We start from the raw sequence: 19,761 nt of genomic DNA, 5'->3' as shown, positions 1-19,761 counted from the left end.
AATCTAGCTCCAAGTTCCCCGCGAGATGTCTAAAAAGAAAAAAAAAGATATATTTTTGGTTGGTTAGAAGCAGCGATGGGGTGCGCCGAGCACACAAGAATATTTTGACACCTCCCCCCCCCCCCCCCATTCCCAACGATTTTTATCTATTCTTTTATCCATCTTTCCAGCTCATACCAATAACGAAATTGATTCGGAAGAAAATCACGAAACCTATACGTGTTTTTCAGCTGTCGTTGGGTGGCAACACATCGTAAAATTGACGACCTCTCCATTTGCCCTCCAAATATTTTTTTAGATTTATTTTGCTTGTTGGTTATACCTTATTCCTGCCATCTTTCTATCTTTTCCCAAATATTCCTTTAAAACCAATGATTTAAAAATAGCTGAACTATACTTATTGAAAATATACCTATCTATCTTTCTATCTATTCTTAAATATTGCTTACAACTATTGATCAAATAAAAGCAAAACTATACTTATTATGAATATATCTATCTATCTAACTATACTTTTACCTAGCTTACTGTCTATATATCTATACTAGCGGCTTCGCCCCTAGCCTCTAGGGGCTTTGCCCCAAGAGATGGTAAAAAAAGTGTAAGGTGAAATTTGTAAAAAAAAATATTCCACAAAGGAAATCCTCCACAAAGGAATCTTCTACAAAGGACCAAGGATATTTCTTACAAAAAAAAAAAAAAAAAAAAAAATGGGGGTGATTTTTTTTGTTTTTGGGGGGGTTGGGGGTGTCCCACCCCCCAAGAAAATAGCTTAAAACCACCACAGGACCAATAGGTATATACCCTGAAGAGTAGAATCCAATCGGTTCAGTGGTTACTGAGATCTTAAGGGACAAACAGACGGACAGACGGACAGACATCAAGCTACTTTGTATTATAGATATATATATCTGTACCTATCTATCTATCTGTCTATCTATCTCTAAATATTGCTTACAACCCAATGATTAAATGAATGGTAAACTAGACTTGTTTATTCAAATGCATTTATGTAAATATAAATCATGTACAATATACATCACTTTTATATAAATCCATCAATCTTTATTTATATTTAAACTAGCGGCTTCCCTCTAGCCTCTAGGGGCTTTGACCCAAGAGGTCTATTCTATTCTTGACAATGCTCGAAGATACTGCTAAATTTTATGTGAAAAAATGCATATAAATAACCATACCCTGATGATGTTTATGCCAATAAACGAAAAATTTCGGTGCCTGATGTGTTGATTTTTTTCCTTGTTGGGGAATAGAATAGTTGGTGCGCGTCCCCCTTTTTATGAATAGACCCAAGAGGTTATTAAAAAGATTAAGTTCCTCTGGTGCTGCGACCATGACATTTTAAATTAAATGCCTAAAAAATTGAGGGGATTTTTTTTTTTTTTTTTTTTTGGGGGGGGGGGCGTTGTGGGTGTCCCATCTCCCAAGAAAATAACCTATAACCACCACAGGACCAGTAGGTATATTCCCTGAAGAGTAGAATCTAATCGGTTCAGTGGTCACCGAGATCTTAAGGGACGGACGGACAGACATCAAGCTACTTTGTATTATAGATATTTCAGTATCAGAGCTTCTTTAAGAGTAGCTTCTTTAATTCACTGTTTATCGCCGTAACGCTTTGGGGTAAATGAAATGCATTCAGCTAATATTAAAGCTAGCTATCTAATTTAAAGCTTTTTATAGTTCCTATAGAAATGATGTTAGACTGGTCTACCATTGGTCAATAAAAATGTATACTGGCCTGCCATTGGTAATTTATTCTGTGTATTGAACTATAAGTGGTCATTTGTATTGTCTGACGTCATCTTCTTTATAGGCACTATAAAACGCTCTATCTAAATTCTTTTTGTCTACATTACAATCTTTATAGAGTAAATTTCAGTATTTACTATATAATCTCCATGGCGGTCAGACTTCATTTTAAGCCACTTTTCTCTTTTAAAATTTTGGCCAAATTTTTAAAATGTTTTTGGCAATAGTATGAATTTTCCATTTCATGGCATTCCAACAACTTTTAACATCTTTAATTATAACGCATTTTGGGGCCTAGATTTGATCCCATTACCCCCCCCCCCCCCCCCGCGACGAGAAAAGTAGTCAATCTTAGGTGGATTCTTTTAAAAAATTAGACTCGCTACTTGCTTTCAAAAAATCCTCCAAAATCACATTAAAAATTTAAAAAAAAAATAAACTAAATCTTATGTTAATCACCCTTTTATGATTTTATTTAATTTTTGTAGATTTTTATGCGATTTTGTAGGATTTTTTAAAAGCGAGTAGCGAGCCTAATTTTTTTTGAAAAGAATCCATTTTGATGCAAACGTCCTTGTTTTATTTCTACTGTTGTGATTTTCTTATTTAAAAATGAAGCTTTTCTATAATTATGGTCGGTCCATCAGTTCATAACGGTTAGCTCTTTTAGCTCAATTAGGCATGTTAGAATTATCCTATTAATATCAAACTTTGCATGGTGATTTCTGTAGTAGGTAGATCAATTTAGAAAGTGTAGCAACTATATAATCGTTACCAGAATGTCTGTACGTCCGTTTTAAACATGTTGATTTTAAACTTTTTATGTGATATAAATATTCGAATGATCTGTTTTTTTGGAATACTGAATCCTAGGACAACAAAGAAAAATGTTATAAGCAAAGCATCTCTATAATCAAGTCTAGAGATGTAAGTATGTCCTTAAACATCATCCTGTATTTAAGCAGTTTTTCAAGAAATGTACTTGCAGTTTGTTTCGACTCTTATACATTTAAATTCTGATTATTTAGATCTGACAATCTACAAGTGTTAACGTTTGTTTGTCCTACAGTTTCAGAGCTTCGCTTTTACAGATGTTGTCATCCTTGTTTTATTCTGCCATTTCTATTGTAATTCTCTTTTTCCTATTTATGTTTCAGAGTAAATATTTGTAGTTTGTATTAAAAGAAAGATACACTTATCCACTTAGTTGTAAATACAATTTTTGCCTAAATAATGCAAATTTCTTCGAATTAAATTTTATTTTATTTTGTTTTTAATAGTCTATAACTTGATACTTTCCGAAGATTAAAGTTGCTTAGAAATTGAATAATTATTTAATATTACTGTATCAGAATTTACTGTCCTTATTTTTGGTACTAATAGGTATACCCAATTAACGATAGATGCTTATGTTTTTTTGTGATTTATCTTGGGAGGGTGATGCTACCTTTCCCCAAAACAGCTATACACCTTCCCAGAACCTATGAGAAGCTACACTGTAAAGGAGAATGATGTAAGTTCGGTGGTTAGCAGGATTCTTTTTATTATCAATTCTTTTTGAAAACATGCACATTTTTTTAATTTTAGAGATACATTGCTACCAAAACTTTATTCTGTAGTTACATAGTAGAATATAGTTTTATATTCTAGTTTTTGATGTTCTGTATATAATTTATAAAGATATATATAACAAAGATTTAAGAAGGGAGAAAAAGATAGATAAAATTAACACGTATAACAATTTTAATAATAGGAAAGAACTTCAATAATTAAGTTATAAATAACCTAAACACCATATGATAAAGTTTTATTTGCCATCTTTTTCACTGTACGAAAATTTCATAAAAATTCCTTAAAAATTAAATGAGAACACAGTAATAGTGTCTGACTGATTATGACGTAACAAAAAAAATTAGCCAATGAGAGGCCACTGGAGATGCGATCCCAAATTTTCAAAATTCTTTGAACGTACGAATGAGACTTTTACAGAAATGCTTCACATCTAGTCCACTTACCTATGTTTACTATAAATTTTACACCATATAAAAGTAGAATCTGAATATTTGATTGACGTGCTATGGCAATTATCGAGCGCAACTCAGGCACGAGACACAATTACTCTAGCTAGCCCTAAGGCACTTTTTATATGCTTTTAAGTATTTATTAGCCTATCTTTACCAATATAATACCATATATGGGTAATGCTAGCCTAATCATGGTAAACTGTATGTGATTGATTATTGTTATATGCTTATTAAAACATTATGTTTATTGTTAAAGTAACCATGTAACCACTTAGTTCTAGTATGTATGCCTACAACCATAGTTTGATTTACATCACAAGTTTAACATACAAACACTTCATTAAACAGACAAGGGCTTAGATCCTTATTAATAGTTGATGTTATAGCTTGCACTTCTTAAAATATCTCAGTTATTTATTGACTCTCTAACCATCAAGTTCTTCTGGCTTTAAAGGTAATGACTTAGTTGTTTGGCATGCATTGTAGTTTAAATTTAGGACCCTCAGTACTTAGCATGAATTGAGCTTAGGCCTTATGTTAGAAACCTAACACTTAGCACAATTCAATGCTTAGGACTTGGGGCACTTTTCTGTCCTACACTACTTATGATTATTATCACTTATCCTGTAAATATTTTCATACTTAATTTATTCACTTGTAATGTAAATACACTTTATAAAATCATCTTCCTTCTTGAGTGATTAATATACTTATATGATACAGATCGAATACCATAACCAACCATTTATTCTTAGTTTAAAGCAATATAATACCTCGCGTGGGTCTTTGTTGAGCTACCACGGGCTCAACCAAATTCGTATTATACTTGTGGGAATAGAGGGATAAGCATTCTAAATTGACGAACCTACGATGAGAATGTCTATGTGTATTGCAGTAAAAGTAGGATTTTAGTAGTACTCATAGAAGAGCGATCTCCATACCATAATATTGGACAAGCGCCCCATTCGCACTACCACCACTATAAATTTTACCATTGGTCAATAACGGCCTCTCATTGGCTAATTTTTTTTGTTACAACATAATCAGTCAGACACTATTACTGTGTTCTTAAATGAGCATACTGTCATTTTAATTATAAAATACTAGTGGCTTACAAAAAAAAATTGGTAGGATTTACAGCCAAACATACAAATTATTGGGCAGCTACGCCAGAAATATCTATTTAGTGGCGTACAAAATGATTCACAATGAAGTTGAGAATTCTAAAGGGATGGCAGTTGATTGCTTCATCTAGTTTTAGAGGGTGTTGACAAAACCCTGTCACATGCAACTGAGATTTTCTATCACACTTACGGACAAATATAAAAACATATAGTTAGAGAGTAGCTTCTCCTCCAAAAACTTTGTTAAAATATTGAAAATGGGTTATTGTAGAACTAGGCTAGTAAATATTGTTTCTCAGAAACTAGACTCATACATTTCAAACTATTTCAAGTAGCGCAGCCACTCTTTAACCACAATAAAACTATAGCAACTTCTTTATTCAATGTAATATACAATACATTTAAAATAAAAAGCATTTCTACTAAAAAAAATATTTTAATATTGACCAATTAATTCTCCCCTAGCCTTTGGAGGAGGAAAAGGTAGTTTAAGCAAATAGCTTAAAGCCACCCCAAGACATTTATGATATTTATTTGTCTTTTTCTAAAATTCTTCTGTTTTGCTAGTAACTTTTTTTTATTGATTCCTTCATTTCTTATGAAAACAAATGTACTTGTTGAACAAAATTTTATATTAAAAAGTGGAGAAAAGGAGAATCGTCTGAAAAACTTTACATTTTAAGAAAAATATTATTTTTATAGCAAAGATACTCTATATAAGGAATAGTCTGAATGCATTCAATAACAAGGGTTTTATGTTTAAAACTAGCTCAGCAATAATAAATGATCTAAATTTAAAGGGAAAAGATAACAGTAACCAAGATAAAGTAAAGATCAATCTTTGACATGACATGTCAAAATTTTAGCCAATCTCTAAATCAGTTGTAAGCATACGTGTCTAAGTTTAAGCTTGTGTGCATTAGTCTGTACAGGTGTGTGTATGTAAACAACATTGCGAGCGGTGTACTTTATTTATGTTATAAATGAACCTAGTAATAGTGTCTATCTTTTAATCTTTGTGACGTAACAAAAATCCATCTCTTTTTTAGGGGTTTCCTTTCCCACCTCCCCTCTCATCCTTCGATTTTTGTTACGTCACAAAGATAAAAAGTTAGACACTATTACTAGGTTCTTATAAATAAACCAATTAATAAGGCACATTTTTTTACCCAATTTTGTATTGAAAATACAATCCAGATATATCTACTCTTTATACTCAAATAAATCCCCTTTTCTTTATAATTCTAAGGAGATAAAAAGGATAAAATTGTACATAAAAAGCAAAGAGATTTATCGTTTGATCATGATTTTTCTATTTTAGAATCTTTTGAAGCTACCGCGATTAATTTTGAAAGTTGTCCTTAGTTGATTTTTATCTATTATTCTATCTTCTTTTTTTGGTATTTACTATTACTCTTCATTAAAATAAGGGCTGTAACTCTTTTAATTTAATTTGGGGTTGAATGATCAACCAATCATTAAATGGGGTTCCTCAAAAAAGGAATCTCTTTAAGTAAAAAATACAACAGAATCTTCAGTGTTTCTTTAAACTTTTGCCATACAATAAAGTTGACATTATGCCCTTCCATAAAGAAAGATATATATGTGTTTGTCATACAATAAAGTTGACATTATGCCCTACCATACAAGAAAGCTATATATATGTGTTTGCCATACAATAAAGTTGACATTATGCCCTTCCATACAAGAAAGATATATATGTGTTTGTCATACAATATAGTTGACATTATGCTCCACCATAGAAGAAAGATATATGTGTGTTTGTCATACAATAAAGTTGACATTATGCCCTACCATACAAGAAAGATGTATATGTGTTTGCCATACAATAAAGTTGACATTATGCCATTCCATACAAGAAAGATATATTTGTGTTTGTCATACAATAAAGTTGATATTATGCCCTACCATACAAGAAAGATATATTTGTGTTTGTTATACAATAAAGTTGACATTATGCCCAACCATACAAGAAAGATATATATGTGAGTATGTGTGTGTGTATGTGTGTGTTTGTGTGTGTGTGTGTATGTTAGGTTGGATTATTCTAATCACAACAACATGAATAATTGATTATTTAGTTCTATATCTTGTCTATCTATATATGTACATAGATATGTATGTTAGGTATGTTAGAGGGCCTCCTATTTCATTGTTTTTTTTAAATATTTAAATTTTTCATATTATAACTAAAACACCTCAAGACTTAAATAAAAAAATAGCATAAAACTATTATGGGACCTATGTGAATCTAACTAGAAATGGAGAACTCAATCAGTTCAGCAGCTATTGAAATCTTAAGCTTTAGATTCAAATCCTTACTACTATACTAGCGGCTTCGCCCCTAGCCTCTAGGGGCTTTGCCCCAAGAGGTAATTAAAAAAAAATTAAGTACCCCCACTAAGGTGCCCCCACTAGTTTCTATTTTAAAAAAATGGGGGGGGACTTTTTGGTTTTTGGGGGGATGTGGGGTGTCCCAACCCAAAGAAAATAGCCTAAAAGCACCTCAGGACCAGTAGGTATATACCCTGAAGAGTAGAATCCGATCGGTTCAGTGGTTACTGAGATCTTAAGGGACAGACAGACGGACAGACATCAAGCTACTTTGTATTATAGATATAATAGAATACAAATGTTGAGGTAAAATTATGAAAAATAATCTTGGCCTGATTTATCATGCTTTTTATTGACTTTGCTTAGGAAAACTATAAAAATGAATAAGGTGTTATTTTTTCATTCTACCTTTTTTATTGACAACTTTAAAAATGCGTCATACTGGCCTACCATTGGTCAGTTGAAATGTAAGCTGCCTATCAATAGTATTGTATGACGTAATTTTTTATATCCACTATAAGCTGCTTCTATCTTTGAATCTTACAAGGACCAATAAAAGGCCTCTGCATAAATTATGTATTAGTCATAAAAGCATACAACTACTATTAGTAATAAACAGTTGACCGCCTTCCCCTTTTTTCACCCCTAATAGTTTCACGCACCCCTATTGATTCACTGTGCACACCACTTACAAGAAAAATTTTTATTTTCACATCTGTATAAGAACATAATTTTCTGAGCATAAATGTGGTATTCCTAAACAAAATCTGGATAGAAATATCATTCTCATTTAAACAAAAACTCATTTTTATGCTAAAATGTGGTTTAATTTTGGTTTTTAAATTTCATTAATTTCCCTGGTATCATTTTTCTTTCTTTTAGTAATTAATAAAAATTCTAAAATCTTCCAAAAAAAATTTAAAATCTTCTAAAAATGATACCAGAGATATAAATGATCATACCCGGGAAATAAATGAATATTTACATTCACTATTTAAGGGGTCGTTTATATGGGAATGTATTTTGCTATTATTTTGTATTCTGAAAGCCTCTAATAAACAAGCATAAATCCATAAATCAAAGAGACATAATATAAAAGCGAGAGGATATTACTTTACCTGATATTCAGATATTTTCATACATATTATTCATATAGAGGGTTATCCTGTTTGCTCCTTATAATTATAGGCTTATATTTAAAGCAAAGCTTTGGAAGCAGCATTGTGCTTATAAAAAAGGTGACGTCATTTAATACAAATGACGTAGCGGGACAAAGTGTCTCAAAAATCAGCCATGGGACGTCATAGAAATGAGGGATTATCCATCAAAATCAGAATTCAATAAAAGTCTCCAATGTTGATAAAACAACGAATAAAACACGCCAAAAAAGACTTTGGGGACTAATGTAATAGACAGCCCATTGACTCCTCCCTCCCCGGTATTGTGTAGAAGCAAATTGATTGTCTCTTTTTATTGTTCAATGTAGAGACCTCAAAATTGATTAAAACATTAATTACATTTCTCCTTTCTTCATACTATACATTGTAATTTATCAGGCTATCTATCTATTAATACTAGTAGCGGCTTCGCCACTAAAGGCCTTTAGGGGCCCTTGAGTGGAGGAGGAGGGGGGCGGAAGTTGACACACCATTTTCAGTTTTAAAAGAAAACTTTTTTTTAGAGGCGATTTTTCTTGTAAAGGTAGTGGTAACATCTCCTGAAATAAGTTTAAACCTTCCTAGGACCTTTGAGAAGCTACCCTTTGAAGAAGAACCATATCGGTTGAGTGTTTAACGAGATCCTTCTGTAACACAGACAGACAGACTGAGATCCTTTACTTATTTATTTATTACTTGTTTCAGGTTAGGTTAGGTTAAGTTGTGTTAGGTGATTGCCATGCAGGGTTAGACAAATGGCCCCGCAGGGTTAGAGCAGGGGGCTAGAAATTGAGGAAAAGCTTCTGTGAAAATACGAAGAAGCGCCTCTTAAGAGGCGTTGCCATGAAACCATATATACCCAATTTATATAGTTCTATATATTCATGTTTACTCTCTACCTAATCCAAAAACAAATAAAAATCTATTACGCTATAAAGTAAATACAAATTGTTTTCAAGGCGTCATAGAATGAATGCAAAAAAAAATCATTATCTGATTATTAGATACATGAATACTAGGGATTCTTTTTTGACCGGATACCGGATATCAAGCCGATTTCTTAAACCGAGTACCGGATATCCGGCCGATTTCTAATACCGGATATCCGGCCGATTTCTAATACCGGATATCCAGTATAAGGACGGATATGAAAATTGCCCGATATCCGCCAAATTACCAGGTATCCGGATGGATAAACGGATATCCTGCATTATAAATCAGCCGGATATCCGGATAGTTTCAATATCCGGCATCAGGCCGGATATTACAAAGGGCCGGCTATCCGGTCAAATATCCAGCAAAACCGAATATCCGGCCAAACCCTAATAAATACTAGTATAAAGCTTCCCTATATAAAGAACAAAAAAATGTCAAGGGCATCCAAGCTTTTTAATTTGGGGGGGGGGGGGGTAATCTTTATGTTATATAGGCAAGGACGCCAAGCTTTTTAATTTTTTGGGGGGGAAAAATTCAAACTTTAAAATCTTTTTTTGGGGGGGGGGGGGTTATCACCTCTTTTATCCCTGCCTGTTAGGCTTATGACTCCAATTTCTTTTTGCTTCTAGCCCCTTACAGCTTTATATTGAGAAAATAGTCTAAAACCTCCACTTATAAAGACGATTTATTTTTATGCTTTATATCAAACACTTTGTTAAGTTCAAAGTAGCATTAATAGTCTAAAACCAACTATTTTCTCAGGCAAATGATATATTAGAGTTTGACTTTTTTTCTTCTTGTTTCGAAAGGTGGTTAAAAATCTTCGAAAAATAGCCGAAAACATGTTTACGTAAGTACTAGACTTTTATTAAAAATTGTGGAAAGGAATTTAAAACAAATAGCAGATTTTTCCTATCCTTTAGTTTGTTGGATTTTACCAAATTACATTAAATATGATTAGAAATTTTTTCAATTCTTTGGTTTTCTTTATAACAAGGATGACAACATCCATAAAAGCGTAGCTTTGAAACGGTATGACAGAAGAACATTAACGCTAGTAGAGTGTCAGAACTAAATATACAAAAGATAGATATATAAGTTTCGACAAAATTATACGTAAATTTGTTGCAAAACTTCTTGAATACAGATTTCTGTTAAAGGACATACTGACATTTTTAGGACTTGATTATAGAGATGCTTCGTTTATAACATTGTACCTTATTGTAATAGGAATAAGTACTCCAAAAATCAGATCAATCGGATGATTATATAACATAAAAATTTTATTAAAAAATTTAAAAACTAACATGTTTAAAATGGACGTACGGACATTCTGGCAACGATTATAGAGTTACTACGTTTTCTAAATCGTACCTAAGTACGACATGAATCATCATACAAAGTTTGAAATTTGATAGAACAATTCTAGCGTGCCTAAATTAACAAAATAAGCTATCCGTTACGGACGTATGGGCGGACAGACCTATCCTAATTAAAGAAAAGCCTCGCTTTTAAAAATATATTTGTATATTCCTAACTGTATTCGTATAACAGAATGGCTAACCAAACCAATAATAATTCTAGACGTGATTAGCATACAATAACCAATAACTATCAATCTATCCATCTATATTATAATGAATAAGAAGTATTGCAGCAACAATATGACAGAAAAAATATTACTATTTTTAGGACACGCCCCCCTAGAAGCCTCTAGGGGCACTTAAGTTGGAAGGGGAAAACACGATTTTGCAATTTAAGTTTTAAAAGAAAAAGTTAAATTTTTTTGGTTGGGAAATTTTTCTATTGGGAGGGTAAGATACCCTCCTCAAAATAGTTTAAAACTTTCTCTGGTCCAATAAGAAGCTTCACTGTAAAGAAGAACCGTATCGGTTCAGTGATTAGCGAGATCCTTTTCTACAGACAAAAAAAAACTTTCTTCTTTATATAATAGGAAAAAGGTTTTTTGTTTGTAGCCTAAGATTTTGCAACAACGTAACCGATCGAGTTCTCCAATTCAGGGTAGCTTCACATAAGTGTCGGGTTGGTTTTAGGCTATTTTATTTTTAATTAGATTTAAGTTTGGAGGGTTTTATGCCATTTTTCTTTACTTTCATACACTCCAAATAGAATGCCCGTGGATGCTAGAGGCGCTAACGTTATTATGAAAAAATGGTACACCGACAAACGTCCTAATACGACAAACGTCCTAATGCGACAAACCTCCTAAACGACAAACATCCTAAACGACAAACGTCCTAATGCGACATTTCTTAAGTAAAACGTCCTAATTTTTTTAAAAAATTAAATCTTCCAAATTTAATTTAAAAATGTTCTAAAATAAAAGGAAATAGATATATATTTTTTTAATTTAGAAAATTAAAGGTTTATTTTTGTAATGCACGGTTGTATCGGGTTCGAAACCAATCCGTTTGTGAAAGCCAACACAGACTTACTGTCGAACAGATTTGTAAAATTTAGCCTATGGTTAAAGTTATTCGATTTAGAAAATATTTTTTCCTGTGTTTTATCGCCATTTTGAATTTGATATTGTTAAATATTTTTACAATTAGAGGATTTTGTCCTTAAATTTAGAAGATTTTTTTTATTTCATAATTTTTGTAAATATTTAGGACGTTTTACTAAAGAGATGTCGCATTAGGACGTTTGTCCCTTTAGGACGTTTGTCGTTTAGGAGGTTTGTCGTTTAGGAGGTTTGTCGCATTAGGACGTTTGTCGCGGTAGGACGTTTGTCGGTGTACCTGAAAAAATAACAAGATACTGTAATAAAAGGTAGCTGGACAAAGTGTCTAAAAAATTAACCATGTGACGTCATAAAAATGAGGGAGATGAGAGGAGAAGTGGGAAAGAAAACCCCTAAAAACCAGATGGATAATCCCTCATGTTTATGACGATGCAAGGCTGATTTTTTTATACACTTTGTCCAGCTACAATAAAAGGTGTTTAGATTGTAAACTGGTTAAAAAGTGTTTTCTTGTTCTTGAATTAATGAACGTTCTTACGACGGGTTCATACTGGTTATAGAGTAGTAGATGTATTGCTAAAATGCATCTATTTCTACTACCTTTATAGCTATATATCTATCATTTTTAATATTAAAATATATCTATCCTATCTATCTATGTTAATCTATCAATCTATCTGTGTATGTCTATCTAATCTATCTAACTACAGCTACCAATAATGATAACATAATCTATCCATATCTATCTATGTTAATCTATCAATCTATCTATGAATGTCTATCTAATCTATCTATGTACAGCTACCAATAATGATAACATAATCTATCCATATCTATCTATGTTAATCTATCAATCTATCTATTAATGTCTATCTATCTATCTATCTACAGCTACCAATAATGATAACATAATCTATCCATATCTATCTATGTAAATCTATCAATCTATCTGACGAACCCCAAACTGTCCCACTTTGAGAAAGACGATTCCAGTGACGTCATATACGTTTCGGGAAAGAAAAGGGAAGGGGGGAAGAAAATCTCTTCAAAAGAGATAGGAGAAAAGGAAAAAGATTTTCTTCCCCCCTTCCCTTTTTTTCCCGGAACGTATATGACGTCACTGGAATCGTCTTTCCCAAAGTGGGACAGTTTGGGGTTCGTCAATTAATCTATGAATGTCTATCTAATCTAACTATCTATAGCTACCAATAATAAGTGAAAGTGTTTAGCATTGAATAATCATAATCTATCCATATCTATCTATGTTAATCTATCAATCTATCTATGGATGTCTATCTAATCTATCTATCTATAGCTGCCAATAATAAGTGAGTGTGTTTAGCATAGAATAAACATAATCTATCCATATTTATCTATGTTAATCTATCAATCTATCTATGAATGTCTATTTAATCTATCTATCAATAATGCTAACATAATCTATCCATATCTATCTATGTTAATCTATCAATCTATCTATGAATGTCTATCTAATCTATCTATCTATAGCTACCAATAATAAGTGAACGTGAATAGCATGGAATAAACATAATCTATCCATATCTATCTATGTTAATCTATCAATTTATCTATGGATGTCTATCTAATCTATCTATCTTTATCTACCAATAATAAGTGAACGTGAATAGCATGGAATAAATAAAATGTCCTTGTCCCGTAGTTAGCTAACGATGCAGTAAAAAATGTCCTTATATAGCGAAGTTATAACAAAAATGACAACATATATAAAAGCGAAGCTCTGAAACGGTAGGTCAAACGAACATTAACACGTGTAGAGTGTCAGAACTCAATAATCAGAGTATAAATGTATAAAAGTCGAAACTAAATTATAAGTTAATTTATTAAAAACTGCTTAAATACAGGATATTGTTTAAGGACATACTTACATTAGGACTTGATTATAGAGTTGCTTCGCTTATAACATTATACTTTGTTGTCCTAAGATCAATCGTATTATTTTATCATATAATATTTTGTTGTTAACAAAGCTAAAAATCAACATGTTTAAAATGGACGTGCGGACATTCTGGTAATGATTATAGAGTTTGCTTAACTTTCTAAATCGTACCTAACTCCTATAGGAATCCTCATGCAAAGTTTGAAGTCGATAGGACAACTCTTACATGCCTAAATTAACGATGTAGCAATAAAATTACGTATAATCTTATATATTCAACCCAAATATACTAACTGTTTTTTATCTAAAATATTTATTAATAGCCTTTTTGAAACTACAGTCTTAAAAAATATTTTTTGCTATTTTTGATAACTCAATAAATTGTTGTTTTGTATGATCATATGAACGTACATCTTATAGATGTGTTTATTGGTTAGCTGGTTTTACAAATAATATAACACAAGGACAGTTACGTCCAAATGTAAATAGTATTAGTTAATCTATAACACAAAGTAAAACGATGTCTGTCTGTCTGTTATCGCTAACTGCTGAACCGTCTTTTTAAAACTAGAATTAAAACAGTGGGGTCGACTAACCCCCTCCCCCAAATATAAAAAAAAAATATTTTTCTTAAAAATCTAAAATACAAAATATTAGGTTGATCAAACCTCTTGAGGCAAAGCCGCTAGAGTCGAATCCTTCGGCACCTTGGAGCTAAAAAAACTAGTTTTAATCTTATGATTGTGCATTTTTATATTCGTAGAAAGCTGGATATAATACGATGCTAGACATAGTTTTCGTATGGATGAGAACCGGTTCCTATCCACCGGATTCTACGGGGCTAAAAAAAAACTAGTTTTAATCTTATAATTGTACATTCTATATCCGCGGAAAGCCGTTTATAATACGATACGAGAAATAACTATTATTTGATGACGCTAACCACTGGAACCATTGTACAGGGTGTTTTTTTAATGGAACAAAAGTAAAGCTTAATTTAGCCCACATACTATTGACAGAAAATAATAACCAATATCTCATTTTCTCATTTTGAAGCAGAAAAAAATATTTCTTAGTTTTCAACAAATTATTTAATGCCTATTTTTTTAAAATTGATGCAAAATGTTAGCAGAGTCCATTAAAATCGACATAAACTCTAGTTTTTGGAACTCTAGAGCAACTATCCCCCCCCCCCCCCCCAAGAAAAAGAACTAAATTTTTAATTTTTTTAAACTGAAATAAAAATGGAGGGTGCAATTAACCCACTACTCCCATCTCCTATATGCCTATAGGGGAGTATCCGCTTTTAAAGAAATAAAACTACAGTCGCGCCATTAACCATAAAAAATATTAAATCTTTTTCTCGTATTCATTCGAAACCGATGGATTCGCACTGGTTCTCATCCATATGAAAAGACTATGTCTAGCATCATATTATATCCAGTTTTCTATAAATATAAAAATGTATTTTAGCCCGTGCCTTCGCCATCTCGGGGCTAAAAAAACTAATTTTAATCTTAAAATTGTACATTTTATATCCGCGGAAAGCTGTTTATAATACAATGCGAGAAATAACTATTGAATATTTTGGTAAAATTGTGTCACTATACCAAACAAATTGTTGTATATATTTATTTCCTATGTGAGGTTTCTCTGGTCAATCTTTACTATGGGTTAACATTAGGGTTGGGCCGGATATCCGGCCATTTTCAAAGCCGGCCGGATACCGGATATTAAAAATATCTGGACACCATATTTCCGGCTGATTTATAATGCCGGCTATCGAACGTTGGCCAGACATCCAACCGGATACCGAATATCCAGCCTTAAAAATCAGCCGGATATCCGGTTACCCTATTAAACATGTTGATTTTCTAACTTTTTTAACAACAATTTCTATGTGATATTATTATCTGATTAAAACGAGAAAGATTTTTAGAATACTCTGAATGGTATCAATGATAATTTTTGTCTTTTTTGGGGCCATTGTCCATTCTTAAGACCGAGACTTGAACCCGTGCTTTCTTAACAAAGGGTGGATTTCTTTGCTTTGACCTAAATAATCTTTACAATATACCAGGGAAGGGTTGGACACCAGGCAGTTTGTTACACTAGTCCCCAAATTCTTACAATAACGTTTTCCTATTAATTTTTATTGGTTGTTTCATTAAGTTGAATGTCCAAACGTTTCAACTACTAATTGTAACCTACAGAATGGGTAGTTTTGTGTATTATTATTGGTGATGTGCATCAATTTATCGGTCATTGTCTTATCCATTTAGATTCCTACAAAATACCATTCTTATATTCTTTATTGGAATTCCTTCTAATTTGCTTTTGTGCTTTTATATTGGTCAAGATAATAAATCTATTAATATAGATGTATAACCAGACAACTACCTGGATACCCCTGGTTGGGACATTTTTCGTCTGCTGGCAAATTGCTTTCTGCTCTTTTGTAGCGACTTGTGCTAATGTTCGCGACACTATTGGTTGATTTTTATAGACTGGTTTTAATCTTATGATTGTACATTTTTATATTCGTAGAAAGCTGGATATAATACGATGCTAGACATAGTTTTTTCGTATGGATGAGAACCGGTTCCTATCCACCGAATTCGAATGAATACGAGAAATTAACATATACTCCCATTCATAAATAACATAATCATTCCTTGTGTAAAAAGAACTATCTCTTGAAAAGTTTAGTTACTGCTTCTTTATACTACCCAGCAAGATTTGATAGAATTTCCCAAAAGTTTTTAAAGCCAACCAATGAAAGAATTAGTTAATAAAACTTTGGAAGCAAAAATAAATTTAATTCTAATGTCCCATTCCTATCTTCAATTATCTTTTTATCTAAAACAATAATACCTTTAGATACTCGCAGATGAAACGTCAGGTAGCTTTTTCAGCACTTATCTTTAACTCTTTTTAATAGCAAGGCTTTTCTATAATTAGGGTCGGTCTGTCTGTATGTCCGTAACGTTTAGCATTTTTCGTGTAACTCTTATCATGTCCGTTTCTTTGCATCAAATTTACTCACTCTTTTGTTTAAACTTAATTAATATTCTGCTTATTCAATTATGACATTCTACAAGTGTTAAAGTTTGTTTGTCCCACCCTTTCACAGCTTCGCTTTTATGGATGTTGTCATCCTTGTTTCATTCATGGCTTATCAAAATGTATTTATAAGAAAAATGATCTTTTATAAAACTAATAAGGACAATTATGCTTTATGGTAACTGAGTAACATGCTATTATTTTCTTTATAATAGACAAGCGGCTTCGCCTCTAGCCTCTAGAGGCTTCGCCCTATGAGGTAATGGGAAGTCAACCCTTCTATATAGAATATGTTTTTTTTAATAGGCTCTGCTACAGGCTGATGCCTAGCCCTACAGCCTACCTAAAAAAAGGGGAGTTGGAGGATTTTTTGTTTCTTGGGGGTTGGGGATGTCCCATCCCCCCAAAAAATAGCTTAAAACCACCACAGGACCAATAGGTATATACCCTGAAGAGTAGAATCCAATCAGTTCAGTGGATACCGAGATCTTAAAGGACAGACGGACAGACATCAAGCTACTTTGTATCATAGATTGCAGTTTATTGTATTATACGAATAAATTTAGAGTATAGATGTATAAACAGATAGCTACAAACATTCCTTAAGCAAAGACCTAAAGCTCTGCAGAAGGTTGTTTATCGATAGAAATTTTGCTTTCTCACTTAGCTGCTAGAAAGCTCATATGCTGTCATTGGAATAAGGTTTGAAGAAATAATCAAAATCACCAACTTGTTGGTATAAGGATTTGGGGGACCTTTATTATAAATTAAAGTCATCTGCCCAATTGTACAAGAGTTAAAACAATTAAATCAAAAGATTTTAGTGTAAAACTATTTGTAAATAAGAGTATAAGAATAAGATATTGTTATCAACGACAAAAAAATGTTTTGCCTAGTTTTTGTAAAAAAAATTTAGCATATTTATCATTTAAAATCAATGCTATCTTTTCAAAAGTGTTTCCATTAATTTGATTGTGTTTTGTAAGCAAACCCTGTTTTATTATTATTTGTACTGTGTTATTTTATTTAAATATATATATCAAAGATAGCTTTAAAAAATAAACTGAGATGAATGTCAGAATTTTCTTATTAAACATAATAATGTATATATAATTAGAATAGTAAGACCTTGAAAATAAGCGATAAATTATTAGATGATAATTATCAGTAAATTTAACAGAATTTAAACGTAATTATTACAAAGCTAGCTTAAAAAGTGTTGACAAAAAATAATAATCCTTTTATTCAAATATTATAGAATATTATAACAAGGATGATAATATCAAGTGTAGCAGCATTTTTAAAAATATGTCTTTCTAAAATCAATTGATTTAATGAATAAAATATTGAAAATATAGCAATGTACAGATTTTTATGATTTTCAGAAATTGAAAATAATTACATTCATTTGGTTGCTGATGTAAAAAGAAGAGAAGGGCATGTATAGAGTCATAAAAGAGCTGCAATTATTTACATACAGGGTGCGCCACATAAAACCGGACTTTTTTAAAACGGTCATAGCGTCAAAACTACTTCACCAATCAGGACGTTTGACCCCACTATTAAAAGCTTAGGTAATGACATTTTAGCACAAAAAAAAATTTGGACCAAGATGGGCTCGTACTCCGAGCTGGCCGCGCTTATGTTCAACAAGGCAGATTCGAAATGCGCTGGTGATATAATCTGGATTCTCGACTATGGCCCACTTAATCGGTCCTAAGCCCATCAGTAGATGAGGTAGAGTTATGCAACTTGCTGGGGATACTATTAGATACATAAGTAAGACAATAGAAAAGACTAGAGCTCTCTATCTAAAACGGCTTGGCTGTAGTACTCCGGCAAAGTGAAACGTGGCAGATTTAGAGATGTCAAAAACGTCAAAAATCGTGAAAATTTCTCGGTTCTCGACGTTAAAGACCCATATGGAACTTAAAAACTCATTTTAGACTATGGATTGCGCTCACAACCCTAGCTGAATCTTCATGCCATTTCCAAAAAGGTATAGAACGTCATTCTAGCTTAACTGTGGTCCAAATAAAGGCCTCCGTGTCAAGGGTAGCTTGAAAGTTGGGTGAATTTGGATCCTGCGGTTACTCACAATTCTAAGGAAATGTGGCCTCCCAGCAGCTTGATCTTAATTCAATGGACTTTTGGGCCTGGAGCTACTTTGAAGCATGCACCAATAGACGTGCTCATACCACAAAGTCCTCCCTCATTGCCACTATCAAGGAGAACTTTGCCAGCTTGGACAGGTACATTTTGACCTGCGACTGCCGGCGGTTGAGGAGGCGTGTAGAGGCGGTGATTGATGCTGGCGGCGATTTTAATCAATGATCTAATAGTCATATACCTAGTTTGCTTCTTAGTTTTTAAAATTTGATAAGATCTTTAAAATTGACGATTTTATGTTCATTTGTTTACAATTTAGATAAAGTCCGGTTTTATGTGGCGCACCCTGTATATTTAAAAGGATGTAAAATCCTTTTATCAAAGTCAAATACAGATTAATTTTTATTTGCAAATTCATTGGAAAAAAATCCGGACTTACTGATAGACAAAGTGAATTATAGAGTAGCTTCTCTACTAGATATAACATATAAATAGACATGCGCAGAAGCTACGTAGGATCTACGGACAGTTCTAATATTTCGGAAAGGGGAAAGGAAGAAAGTTATCTATCTATTACTGGGAAAAACATTTAAAAGCCCCCTCAAAAGGAAAATATTTTAAAAACAAATTAAACCTATATTGATTTTAATTTGAACCTTATTATTGCTATTTTTAAAAATTGGCATTGGTATCTACTTCCCGAAATGATTGTATTGTTAGCAGCTTGAAGTGAAAATATTTTACTGAAAGGCCAAAATTTTTACAGTTTTTATAATTTTTTGACAATGCTAAAATTGATTTGTTTCCTTCATTAATTTTA

The 19,761-nt window shown here is 32.3% G+C and overlaps 1 protein-coding gene across 1 annotated transcript in view; it reads right to left on the bottom strand.

Annotated features, from left to right (window-relative positions):
* Positions 1-19,761, bottom strand: part of LOC145329319 (uncharacterized) — a 126,721-nt gene that overhangs the window by 75,852 nt on the left and 31,108 nt on the right. Inside the window, exon 2 of the mRNA XM_080173379.1 lies at positions 1-29. This exon is cut by the window's left edge and continues 40 nt beyond it. Within this exon, the coding sequence (XP_080029505.1) occupies positions 1-29 (29 nt within the window). The remainder of the gene's footprint in view (positions 30-19,761) is intronic.

The sequence above is a fragment of the Acartia tonsa genome, chromosome 10 (assembly GCF_053477335.1).
Source record: "Acartia tonsa isolate MP-2025a chromosome 10, ASM5347733v1, whole genome shotgun sequence".
NCBI lineage: Eukaryota > Metazoa > Arthropoda > Copepoda > Calanoida > Acartiidae > Acartia > Acartia tonsa.
The sequence above is the reverse complement of the archived record's forward strand: the minus strand, read 5'-3'. Positions and strand labels throughout refer to the sequence as shown.